The following is a 12,874-nucleotide window of genomic DNA, read 5'->3' as shown; positions in this document are numbered from 1 at the left end:
GAGGACCTAGTCCCCAACAAACCCCCACCCCTTTAGACCATAAGCTCCCGCAATACCACAGCTCTGCTTCAGCCTGCACCAAAATGACACTGTTTGATCCGTTCTGCCTTATAATCAGATGACAGGCAACATTGCAGAGGTCAAGAGCTCTGCAGCGTTCCCAGGGAAGACTTCAGCTCTTGCTGTACCCCATGTTTTTGACCAGCACCTCCTCCTCTCTCTTCCTGAATTTCCTCCCCCAACTGCCACATCCCTCCCAGCTCATCTCTCCTGGAGAGAAGGCAGCATAACCCACAGCCCTGGTGCAAAGGATCTTGCAGTTAAGGCACCAGAGAACGTCACCGCTGTATCTTCCCAGGTACAATGCGAGGCCTTGCCTAGATCTCTGGGAACACCTTCAGTTTTATGTTTATTTTTCAGTGTGATCTTCAAGCAAGACAGCAAAGCGGCTCGTCACCATCCATCACGAGCTTCATTGTTTAATAATAAGATGTATTGTCCCCTTGCAGCAAAAAACCACTCCAGCCAGAGCTCCCATTTGTTATGATCTAGCTGACTGGGACAGCTGTTCGTGTCAATGCTGTAAACACTCCATTTGGAGCAGAGACAGCGAATTTTAAGTGCTAATAAATGGAATTGCAGGCTGCCGAGCACACGCGAGGTTAGCGGCTGGTCACCACCAGCCTTCCCCAGGCCACGAGCAGCTCTGGGCCAGTGCTGCCAAACGCTGCAAACCCCTCCAAATACAGCATGGAGAGCGCGGCTCTGCCTGCCGAGCAGTCCCGGCTCTGTCCCACACACCCCAACACCCAGTTAACACTGCTGGGAGCTGCCTCGGTACAGCTACAATCACAGTGTCCCCAAAAGCCACCTGCTAGGTGTGCAGGGAGGGTTTGCCATCAGAGCCGGTGGGGCAGGGTGGCTTTCTCAGCTTGCAGGAGTGGGGTCAGAGCAGCAGTGCTGGAGGAAGCGCTTATTTGTCTCCATTTGTCAGGAAGGAGCTGAATCTGCTTTTCTGTAGTTAGCTTTATTAGCAATGGCCTCAGCAGATCAGAGAGGAGGCTTTCTGGAGAGCACCGGTGGATTTCTCCAGTAGCACACGATAAAAACCTGCAGAGAACAGAATTAATGCTTAGCTGGGTGTCTCTGACCCCGTGCCCTCCGTGCTCTGCAGCGTTAGAGCCGTGCTCTTATCTCAGGTTTATTAACAGCTGCACAGACTGCTCAGCCCTAAAGCTCCAAAGCAGCAAAGGCCCAGCAAAACTCAGCCTCTGGCAGCGGGCAGGAGATGGTAGCTGCATACTGGGGGGTCAGAGATGATCTGTCAGCACACCAGATGCCTAAACACACACTGGGGCAGTTCAGAGCATGCTTTCTCCCCCCACATAAGCCTCACTGTGGCCAGCGTAAGCCAGGCCCCAAGGACACAGCCGCCGTCCTGTGTTCCCAGTGAGCAGCAAGAGGGTGCTGGCACAGCAGCCAGCTCAGCAAGGGCAGAGACTCTGCCCAGCAGCCTTGGGAGATGCGCAATGGCCTTCTGGCAGCACCCAGCAGCGAAATTCACTGAGGTCACAGCCTCACACATCAGACACAGTTGCCGCTTCCATTTTTACATCAGGAAAAATAAAGCTTAAAGACGTACGGACAAAGAACTGGCAAGATACTGAGATTTATCATCACTGTCATTCACAACAGCCTGGGTTTACCCTTTGGGTCCCCTATAACAGCTCCTGTAAGAGCTACATAAATACCAGAGGCAGGGGACAGGTCAGCTGCTCATTCACACCCGTGTCACTGACAAACTGAACCCTTAGGAGCACTGTAAGGGCTTTAAAAAAAAAAAAAGAAAACAAAGGAAATCAGCCTACCACCCCAAGAAACTGTCCCCAGGAGCAGTTTACCTCCAAAGAGCATACAGTGGGAACACTGTGCACCATCCAGAACTAGCTCAATAGCACTCACAGGAAAAATAAAAAGCTGGTCTAGTTTCCAAAGTGCTAAGTCACTTGCAGACAGGGGATGGCATTAAGGATGCAGCGGGACCAGTGCTGCTCTGAGGTGGGGGAGCCAGGGGCTGAGTCCCCCTCGTCAGGCACCCTGGAGCAGCACCCAGAGCCAAGGCCGCCCCACAGCCCGGCACAGAGCGGCCCTGGGAGGCCATACCCGCCCCAGGACCCCCTCACCGGAGCTGCGTCCTGTCCTGCACCCTCGAGCACCCCCACCAGGAGCTTCAGCCACTTTAGCAGCTCCTCCTCGAAATTCAGGGTCCTAACGAGCCCCCTCTGGCTCCCCAAATGTCTCCTGAGGATGGGCAGGTAACCGGGGACAAAGGGACAGCGACAGTGTCCTGCATGAGTGCAGAGGGAGGCTCTGACGCTGTTTTTCAGGGAGTTTTCCCCCTTTTAAAGCCACAGAATCAGGGCTTGGGGTTTGGTTTCGGGGTGGGAAGGAGCCCGTGGGAGAAGGGCACAGGGTGTACCTGCTGCAGCACCCCAGGGCGCACAGGCTCCTCTAAACTCTGCCGGGGAAGTAACGGAGACCTCGCTGTGCTGCAGCTTGACAGCGGACCAAGGGGAACCTGCTGTGCATAATGAAGACTTCACTCCAGACTCACTCTCCTGGAAGAAGAGATGCCAGATTGCAGGCAGCGTGGACTGTCAGCGTTAGCACGGGCTGAGCCAGCAGCTCTGCACGGACAGATAGAAACACAATTCCTTCCCGCCTCTGCCAGCTTGAAATGAACAATGAGCCACTGTTTCCCTGTGTAATCCATGCTCTGAGCCCTTTCCCCTGCCCCAAACCCTCCCTTGACTCAGCAGCCACTTTCTGAAGAGCTGTAGAAACCAGTTCAGTGTGGTCCTGGGAGGTGCAGAGCGGCGCTTTGCTGCTGCAGTGCAGGACACGGGGGCAAAGCATTGACCAGAAGTTCATGCCAGGAATGTGTGTTGTGAGAAACCGCGGTGCTGCAGAAGGAGGCAGGTGAGTCTCCTTCTTGTGGTGCAGCCCTCTTGCAGACTGTGTGGGATCCTGAGCTGGCTCTTCCAGACTGTCAGCTTTTCTGGATGTGGGATGTTGGCTTCAAGAGGCCTGATTTCAGCAGCAGGAGCAATCCTGTGTGCGTTGGGAACCAGTGCTGTGGCCTCATCCCCACTGCATGATTTAGTCACACAACACATCATAGAACAGCGTGGGTTGGAAGCATCCATGGCAGCACGTTCCATCCAGCGCCGTTTACATGCAACAGTGATACAGTGATGAGTGAAGGATCCAAAGGTGCGAATGTCAAAATTCTTTATTTACAACAGTCTCCAAAAATCAAGAACACTGAAAATAGTGAGGGTAGGAGACGACTTACAAAAGAAACACGCATACATTACATCAGGAATTGTGCTACATCACTCTGAGAACCGACACTCTAAGGTCTGCACACGACGTGGTGAAACAGCAGTGCCCTCCCTCTGTCCTCGGGGTGCTCACACCTCCCCTTGGCTTTTGAACCATCCTCCCTCCCATTTGTTCTCTTCTGCTTCCCCCCGTAAACTTCTCTGCTCACCTGCTTGCTGCTCTGCCCCTGGTTCTGGCCATCGCCCTCTACCAGGGCTCAGCACTTAGCAGAGGCCTTTGGAAAACTGTGAACTATGGCTTGTGTGTTCTCTAGGGTGAGGAGTGATTTTGGAAGAAATAACCAAGAGACAGTGAGCTTGTCCTGCCTGGCTGCAAATCAGTCAGCACAGCTTCCTTGGTGGAGTGCGTGGGAGGATTTATACATGTCACAGGGCTACATAAAAAGCCTTTTATAACCTTCCAGGAGGGCAGGCTGCTCTGGTAGGAAAATTCAGTGCAGGACAAGCTAAAAGAATCAGATGCCATGACATAAAGTAACATGTGAGTTTGCTCCAGCAGAGACAAAGCCAGGGGTCTCTAAAGACCACTGCATCCAGACTATCAGTGGTCCCAGTAACCCTGTGGGCATGCCACACATCCTTCTGCTCGGGGACATTTCCCAGGCTGGCTTTGCTCTGGCATAGTTTCAGATCCAGCAGGGATCAAGGAACACAGCCCAGCTCAGCCACTGATCCCCTTTCAGCATCTGCAGCCTTTGAAATCACCAAGGCAGGTGGCCAAACCTGATGCCCCAGTTGCCTGTACAGACCCTGCATGAACCCAGCACCTCAGGAGGCACCACGCCACAAGGACAGAGCGAGGACACCCAGCTCTGTTCCTTCCTCTGACACTGATCTCTGCAAATCACGTCAGCTCTGCTCCTCACTCCAAAGCTGAATTCGACAGGGCTGTTGTGAGCAGAGACTCTACCTGAGCACCCACAGCCACGGGGAGCCCTAAACTCACAGGGAAGCTCAGCTGGAGGAGCAGCAACAGCAGCTCTGGGGAGGTCAGGACTGGCTCTGTTTTGTAGGAGACTGAAACATTAACAGCAGCTTTTCAAAACACCCTCAAAACAGGATTTACTAGGAGGAGTGGGCAGTTTGAAATATTCCATTGCAGTGTGCTGTAACTGAGCACCCGCGTACACTTCTTTTTAACTGCAACAAAATTGTTTGGAAATGGAAAATCAGAGCATTCTCTTCCAAGTAAGGTGGGTCTGCTGCATTCTACTGTTTAAAACCATCAAAATGGACAGCTTCATCTGAAGCGTTTTAACTGCCTAGCTCCTCTGCCTGAGCAATTCACCCTGAGACAACCTCCAGCCGCTTTATCTGGTCTCTGTGAGCACCTCAGGCAGAAGCAGCTACCACGGAAAAGGCTGAACCTTGCTCGGCAAGACAACAGTGCCCAAGAGATGGTCTGGGAAACAGAGGAGTCATCAGAGAAAGAAAATAGGCAGAGATGGGGGAGGAATTAATTTAGGGCGAGCATCTGCTCACGGAACAGTGCCAGACAGGTGAGGGCCTTGCTTTTTATTGCTACGAGCATCTGCCTCGGAGCACTGATTCCCAGCAGGGCTGTCAGCTCCACCTTCGCATTTGCTCAGATAAACCCATCCGTTTTCTTACCTCTATAATTTTATGAATATTTTCTAATCCCAAGGAGGATGCCGCCTACACGGAGATGGATGTACACATCTGCTACTGATTTATTGTCTCTGCAGATGCTTGGGGAGATCACAGTGCTGTAAGAATTTTGGGGAAGGCTGGTGCTTGCCTCTAAGCTTATTCCACTCCACAGCATGTGCAAAAAGCACTGGCCACCCTGACCACAAAGCTGTGCAGAACGAAACAGCAATGGGACAAGTGTCTAAGTAGATCTTAAGAGTCATTACTATGTTTAATTGAGTTTTCAGCTTACCAACAGCGGTGGGTCCTTGCAGTGAAAAGCGTCACCCAGGATCATCTCCTGGCTCTTCCACCATTCTACTACAATCTGGAGTAAGTTCTCCTCCTCTCCTTGCCTCAGTTTCCTTACTGGAGGAGCACAATCTCACACTGCGCCTTTGGGAATCACCTGCTACAGCTCTGCACTTATCTCAGTCTCTCATTTTCCTTTCTGAATTGCTCCGGCCATTGCTCATCCAGTACCACCTTGGACAAAAAAGAGGAAGGTGATGCTCTGTTCCTTCCAGCGCCAGCCAGCCCTTCTGCACCAAGTGAGCCAGGGCTGGCTGGAGAGAGGAGGGAAAATGATTGCTTGTCCCTGCTTGCTCCAGGAAACCAGACAGATCCTGTCAGGTGCTAAGAACTCCGTTATTTTCATCTGCAGATCAGCCACCGCCAGATCAAACGCTGCCAGATCAGCCCCAAGAGACATAAAAGGCTTTCTACTACTTTGCAATTAATCTTTGTCTTCCCAGAGTGGCTGAATGAATGGTCCCAGCATGGTGTGTCACTCTGGAAGTGGGAGCCTCACACAGCCTCTTTATAGTGAGCACAAACATAGAGGCTTAAATAGCTTTAAACGTTGCAGAATTCAAAGCACATCTATGCCTTGTCTTAAAGACCTTTCAAGGTTTTTTCATGCTCATAGAAGGAGGAACTTCCTCTACGGGTGCACTTGGCACTTTATTCTTTCGGCTAGTGACCTGGAAATATCCATCAGCTTTAATCACCCCAAGGAATTCGAAGCATTAGCTAAATTCAGGCCAAGCTGCCAGTCAGAGCATCCTTGGCAGCAGCACTAAGGCCACACTGCTGTCCCCTGCAGCACCCACACAGGTCCCAGCACAGTGCCCTCTGTGCTCGCTGCACTTAGGAGAGCTCAGGGCACCACTAGTAATTAAATTCAGAGAGCAGACATAGGAAAAAGCCTGGCTTACAGGGGCTGAACTGTGCACAGCAGCCATCAAAACAGCACAGCTTAAGGATAGTGAAAAATCCTTTCCAGGACCATTTATTCATGGGCACAGGGTTCATTATGAAGGAACTGGTGCAGATCAGAGGCAGGTGCCAAGGAACACTTTGCAGAAATGGGTAACTCAGCTGCACTGTGGGATGGTAAGGAGGAAACCAGGTCTGTTTTGCTCATGCTTTCGTCCCCCTCACTGCCTGAGGCAGAATTGCTCCAGATTTCCTCTGCCATCAACAAGAGTCCTGTCCTGGCACTCCTCTCTCCAGCTGACACCTTGGGTAATCTACTTTAGGGAACAAACATTTGATCCAGTTTCACAGGAATGACACGCTGTGAAGGTATAAGACTGGCAGGGACACACTGAGCCAAGCAGAAGTAGCTGCTGCTCTGTCTCACCAGCACAGTCCCCAGAACTTGGCTGGCAATCGGGACAGGCTTCCTGGAATTGCCCTCTTAAAAAGGGGGTTAAGTCCAGACAGAGAAAACAAAGCCACCAGGAACATGGTATCTGCAAACAAATGCAGTCAGGTTGCTTTCTGGCCACCTCCCTCTATTGGCATCCCTGTAAATAATGTTTAATGCATCTCCCAGTGGGCCAAACCCCTCCCTTTCTGCCGAGAACCAGATGTGCTGCATATCAATGCACACACTTAGCTATTTCAATTTTAAAAATATGATAGAATCAGCGATGCTTAAAATGTACTTGTTAATGGTACCAGTTTGCAATTTCATTTTACTTTAATATAAACCATCTGCTCTGAGCAGGCAGCAGCCGCAGGCTGAGGCTCCGCTGCCCTCGTGTCTGCACAACGGAGGGTGGCACAGAGGATGCACCACGGTTTATCTGTGCATGCCACCAGGTACGAGCTCATCCTCAGGCTAAGAGCTGACTGCCATGACCAAAACGCTCTGCAGGGACCTCAGGGCTGTTTTCTCTGCCACAAAGAGCAGAGGCAGCAACTGGTGAGATCCCACTCTGAGCAGGAGGTGGGACTGGGCATCAATAGTGCCTCGACCTCACTGCTGTGATGAGGGAGAGGGGAGCAAGCCACTGAGGGCACCGATTGCATTCCTGACAGCTGTTCACAGACCTACGAGATCCCAGCCATGCTGATACCCCCCCACAGACAATGACAGCAGGCCACTGCTGGTCGTGCCGCCCACCACCTCTACTTCAGATCCCACAATGACACCCATAAGAGCTCCTGTGCAGCAAGTTCACTGCTGGTCCAGACCACACCATTTCCCAGGCCTGGCCAACAGCTCACTGCTGTTGTCCGAGGCTCAGGTAACGAGGCACAGGCTTGGCGTGGGGGTAGGACATCACCTCGAGAGTCACGGTTGCAATGCTGACCCTGGCCAAGGGGAGAGAAGGGACTGGGGAAGCATTTTGAAAGGGATGATATGGCCTTCCCAACTTCTCCCCCTTTTAGCTTCGCGGTTCCAGAAAGCTCTGTTCATTAAAAGAAAAAAGGAAAAAAAAAGGGAAAAATAAAAGCAAAATTGAGAGAAGGAGACCAGGAGACCTCCTCCCCTCCTACTCACGGGCTGAGGTATTCCCTGGGCAGCCCTCACTGTCCGACATCCATCCATCACTACCCAAAATAATAAATAGAAGCTTAGAGCAAAACCCATTAGAAAATAAAGTGCATCTGGAGTTGAAAAACTTCTGGAAAAAGGGGACTTTTTTCCTGTATCTTTTTCTTACAAAAAATATCCTTTAAAAAAAAAAAAAAAAAAAAAGGAAAAAAAAAGAAAGGGAGCAAGAAGACAGAGCATGTGGCTCTTGGGACAGGGTCTAAAGGGCCCTCCCATTAGGCAGGGGGATCTCAAATCCACTCTTCAGCAGGGCGAGGCAGATGCATAGACCCAGCAGACCAGCAAGGAGCACTCCCAGCACAGCCTTGAGGCAAGAAGTCCTGCTGCGGATGAACGTGCCCGGCCCCATGATGCTCAGCAGGGCTGTGCTCACAGTTAACGTGTACAGGATGGACACTCCAGTGTTGAGGGCCACGATCTTCCCGAACTTGGCAAAAGGGGCAATGATGCAGAAGAAGAGCGGGACGGTGGCGATCACTGTGGTGACGGCGCTTGAGACGATTGCCACCCCCACGTGACGGACCGCTTCAATCGTCCTCCACTGGCGACACGCTTGGGGGTCCTGGCAGAAGGGACAGCAAGGTTAAGGGAGAATGGGGACAAGCACAGGGGACTGCACTAATGTCCTAGCCTTTGAGAGGGTGGCTTAGCTCACAGCATCCCGGTTCAGGCAAGAGATGCTGTGTGAGTGCAGATGGACAGTTCATGCAGTCTTTGAGCACACTGGGCAAACAGCCATGAGGTTAAAACCCAGTAGAGGCAAAATGTGCTGGATTTTGTGGCTCATTTCCATCACAGACTGCTGACCAACATAACAGAGGCTCTGCATGACCTGGCATCACAGATCCCCCAAGCTTTCATGGTCTCCTTCTTCCCAAAGAGGAAGAAGGCTGGACAAGATGTGCAGGGCCAGCACAGCACAACAATTTGCAGAGGCTACAGAACCAGTGTAAGGACACTCCAGCACACGACTGTCTTAATGGGGTATAAAATGGGGCTGCTTTGCATACAACTATGGCCAGTAAGAAAGAGACAAGCACATGGGTTGGACCCTCGGCTGGATTTACTGTACTCAGGTATGCAAGCTCACACCAGTCTCCAACCAGTCAGCTGGAGAAGCAGGACACATCCCGGACATGCTGCGAGGGTGGGAAGCTGCATCCTCCCTTGCCCATCACACCTTAGGTCCTGCATCATAGCCAAGTGGCAGAGAGGGCATAAGGGGCATGGACACGAGGGTACGGGAGGAAAAGAGCTCACCTCGGCCTGGTGCAGTGGCAAGTTCTCCCCCGCCAGCAGATAGCCCTCCACCAAGTGCACGCAGTAATCCACGGAGGAGCCAACGAGGATGGAGAGGGAAATGGCTTCCACAGCTCCCATTTCCCAGCCAGACCAGTACATGATGGTCACCACCAAGCAGACCACCCCTATGTGAAGAAAGTCACGTTAAGTGAATTTTAGGGACCTTCCCTTGCCACAGGGACCATTCAATAAGGTAGCTGGATCTGCTGGGGAGTGAAGCACCTAGCTGAATATTAGACAAACTGACAGACAGATGCCAGTCTAGATTAACACTTGCTAAATGAATCCACACCCAGGAAAGCGTGCGTGTGCACACACGTGCACAAGGAAGAGGGCCCTTTGTACTGCTTGCAGGAGTTACACACAGGCTGAGTGCATGCACAGGTTTTTCTTAAAGGCAAGAGCAACATTTGTTTGTGAGTCATGTGTGGGAGACTAAGTGGCTTTAAAATGATTGATTTGATTTTTAAACTGAGAAGTTTAGCAACACACTTAGTCCACAATGTCGTCAAATCACCAGCCAGGGAGAAGGAGCTATTTACAAATTTACTTCAAATACTAACAAAAGCGCTAAAATATTCAGCTTTTAAAAATCTCCCACAGCTTGGAAACAGCAGCCATGGTGCAGATCCTTGTGAAGTACTGCAATTGTTATTCAGAACACATGGGACTTAATCACATTATTATACATAACAGGCAGGGATGGCATTTGTGTAGCTAAAACCCTTATTTAAACAAATAGAAGGGATTGTGTAGATAAAACACACTGAGAATTAGACATACAAATCTACTTTCCCAATGAGGTTCCTGTGCATTTGTTCAGAGTTTCTCCTGTTCACCTAGGTGTATCAGGGCTGGCTTCTGGAAAGCCAAAAGGCTTTACACAGAGTCAGAGCAATTCAGTTCATATCACCAGAGACTCAGCAGTGCTACAACCCACCAATTTCAGACAAAGGGAGAGCTTAACCCATTGGAATTGGCGTTTTTACCTAAAATGCTGAGCAGCACTGGCAGCAGGAGGAGGATGTGAGTGGTAAACACCGCCACTGCAGCCACACAAATAACCAGCGAGAGGACCAGACCGTACAGGGCACTTTGCACTCCTGGAAGAAAAGAGCCAGCTCATTTGACTCCTGGAATGTGACAGCTGGGATGAGAAAGGCTCTGGGTGTCCCTGGCGACAAGGCAGGCAGGTGAGATGGGAAGGGGAGGATGAAAGTGGAAAGCAGGTGATATATAAAGGACTGACGATATAACACATGCCCACCAGGTGGGATAGAGTGTCTCGTGAAGATGTATCATAAAGCGTGGGCTCCTCAGGGAGAGAAACATGGCAGGCACTTGCCTATAATCTCCATGAAGATCTGCTTCCAGTGCTCACAGGTCTGGAAACCACGCCGGAGGGCAGAGTCCTCTGGGAAGAGCTGGAGTTGCTCCTGCAGGAATGTCTCCCATTTAAGGTAGTCAGCATATGTCTGGAAGGAAGATTTCCCTTTGTAGGTTGTCTGCAAGGAGATGAACACGTTATTCTCATGTCCTGCTCTTTGGGGCGGGGTATGCATGGCAAGGGAAAAGGCAGAACAAGCCAACTGGAGCTGCAGCACCAGGCAGAACCGGCAAACCTGCCACCAGCTCTTTGCCTGAGCTCTTGTGGTAAGAGCAAGTTGGGGCATAAACAGCCACTTCTAGCAACTTGTGAGCACAGGCTCCTGTCCGCAACAAGGCATAAACACTAGAAAACACTAAATTATGGCTCAAAGTGGCCAGTGCAGAAAGAGCAGAGCCACACGCCCAGTAGTCACAAGAAGAAACTGTCACAAGGACAGATGGTGATGCCATGTGCTCACCGATTCAAATGCCATGGAGATCCACTGCACCTTCCCGTCCTTCACCCCCACTGCCCCATGAGAGAGCTGTCCAGGCAGCAGGTTTGGCTCAGGGATGTTCTTGCACTCAGGGTGTAACATCTGCAGAAAGGAGGAGATGCTGTAACCTGGAGGGAAAGAAAGAGCAAGGGATGGAGGACAAGACAGGAAAGGAAGCACATTGCAACAAAGGAGGGGAAAAGAAATAAAAACAAACAACTTTTTGGCCTGAAGCCAATATACACTTCCTATATTCAGCTCTACAACCTTGTGACCTCTGAATTGGGAAGAGACAGTCACTGGTTAGGTATGGGAAGCCACAGGGGTGGTTATTCAGCAGCTACTAAGAAGATATTCACTTATCCAAAGGATTTTAAGTGTATCACAAGCAATACTCATGACTGGAAAGAACAGATTAAATTCTGTTATCTTCACTGGATTAAATCCTGAAGAATATGCCCAGTGTCTTTAGAGACCATTCCTCTCTCATCTCCCAGAAAGTATCACCAGGAGCATGTTCTAGAAAAGTAAAGCTGCCTTGGGAAGAAAAGGAGGTGGTAAGAAGCAGCCATCCTTTCTGGTTTGCTGTTGAGGAACCCAGCCCAAACAAACACTGCTGCAAGTAGAGCAGTCTGGTCATTGACTGCTCCCTCTTTTTCTGCATCGCCAGGCTGGGATCTGAGAGTTCACAAGCCTTTAGCAGCCGTGCTCCTCAGACAGGGGGTGAGAACCAGTCTCCACCCAGGGACCCAAGAACTCCCCAAGGACTGTGGCTGGTGTTGGTCCAACCTACCAGAGGGCAGGCACTGAGCCCCTCCTGGCTTCACCAGCTCGGTGTTGCTGGCAATGGCTTTGCAGAGCCGGCACAGGTTGCCAATCTCTTTGAAGAGGTCAAAGCTGTCATCGTAGATAACGCTGCCCTTTCACAAGGAGACACAACAATAAGAGCACCACACATGAGGCACACACAGCAACGGGAACAAGAAGGCAGAAGCAGAGTCCTCTCCTGGCTACACAGCCTGGGAGTAGTTTGTACAGACCACAGGTTACATGGTGGAAAAAATAAAAGATAATACAACCCCCTTAAAAAAGAAGCACTGATAGATGAACAGCCACCATGCCATGCCCCAAACCATCAGGATCTGCCTAAGGAGCAGTTCAGAAGCCCCACAGTGCCCAGCATGCAGCTCCAGCTTTCTGCCCACTCCACTGCCTGCATTTCATGCTGCCCTAGCCAGAGGAAACAGGCAGCAGCTGATTCTGCACAGTGCCCCAAATCAGAAGGCAGGAAGAACAGCAAAAACCTGAGGGGCATCTGCCGAGCGACCAGAGCTAAGCATAATTTTGCTGGGGAAAGGCCGTGAATGTGGCAAGGTATCAGATCTGGGAGATGAGCTTTTCCTGGAAAAGCCACGTTTGGTAACCTTTCCCTGGAGTAATTGATATGTATTTTTTCATGTTAGTATCTCATAACAAAATTAACAACTATAGAAAAATATCAGAACCCCAGATATTGAATTTGTAGTGCAATTTTCAAACTGAGCTCAAGCTGAGTTTGCTCCTAAAATCCTCAGGAAAGCCAGATTTAGACTCAAAATTAGAAGGCTGGATATTGCACTCAGAAAGGGATTTTCTGAAAAGTCTGAAGTGATTTCAGTAAGGGCTTCCTGATCTCTCTTATTTGTGAATTTGCTAAAATAGAAATGTGCTTTTGGCTCATCATAATGCTGCCATCTCTGCTGTTCCATCTGTCTAGACTGCTAGAACATGCTGCCTGGGCTGCAGGGATTAGCTAAACACCATCC

General features: G+C 50.5%; 1 protein-coding gene across 4 annotated transcripts in view; it reads right to left on the bottom strand.

The window, feature by feature from the left end:
* Window positions 1–3,274: 3,274 nt before the first annotated feature.
* The window catches only part of DISP3 (dispatched RND transporter family member 3), a 34,378-nt gene continuing 24,778 nt past the window's right edge, over window positions 3,275–12,874 (bottom strand). For all 4 annotated transcript variants that reach the window (XM_065855114.2, XM_071798246.1, XM_071798247.1 and 1 more), the window contains 6 exons: window positions 11,863–11,989; window positions 11,052–11,197; window positions 10,550–10,709; window positions 10,194–10,307; window positions 9,163–9,329; window positions 3,275–8,464 (listed from right to left, as the gene is read on the bottom strand). In XM_065855114.2, coding sequence (XP_065711186.2) covers window positions 8,102–8,464; window positions 9,163–9,329; window positions 10,194–10,307; window positions 10,550–10,709; window positions 11,052–11,197; window positions 11,863–11,989 — 1,077 coding nt within the window. In that variant the 3' untranslated portion in view covers window positions 3,275–8,101. The remainder of the gene's footprint in view (window positions 8,465–9,162; window positions 9,330–10,193; window positions 10,308–10,549; window positions 10,710–11,051; window positions 11,198–11,862; window positions 11,990–12,874) is intronic.

The sequence above is a fragment of the Patagioenas fasciata genome, chromosome 23 (genome assembly GCF_037038585.1).
Source record: "Patagioenas fasciata isolate bPatFas1 chromosome 23, bPatFas1.hap1, whole genome shotgun sequence".
NCBI classification, from domain to species: Eukaryota; Metazoa; Chordata; class Aves; order Columbiformes; family Columbidae; genus Patagioenas; species Patagioenas fasciata.
Note: the sequence above shows the minus strand (reverse complement) of the source record. Positions and strands in the feature narration are given on the sequence as shown.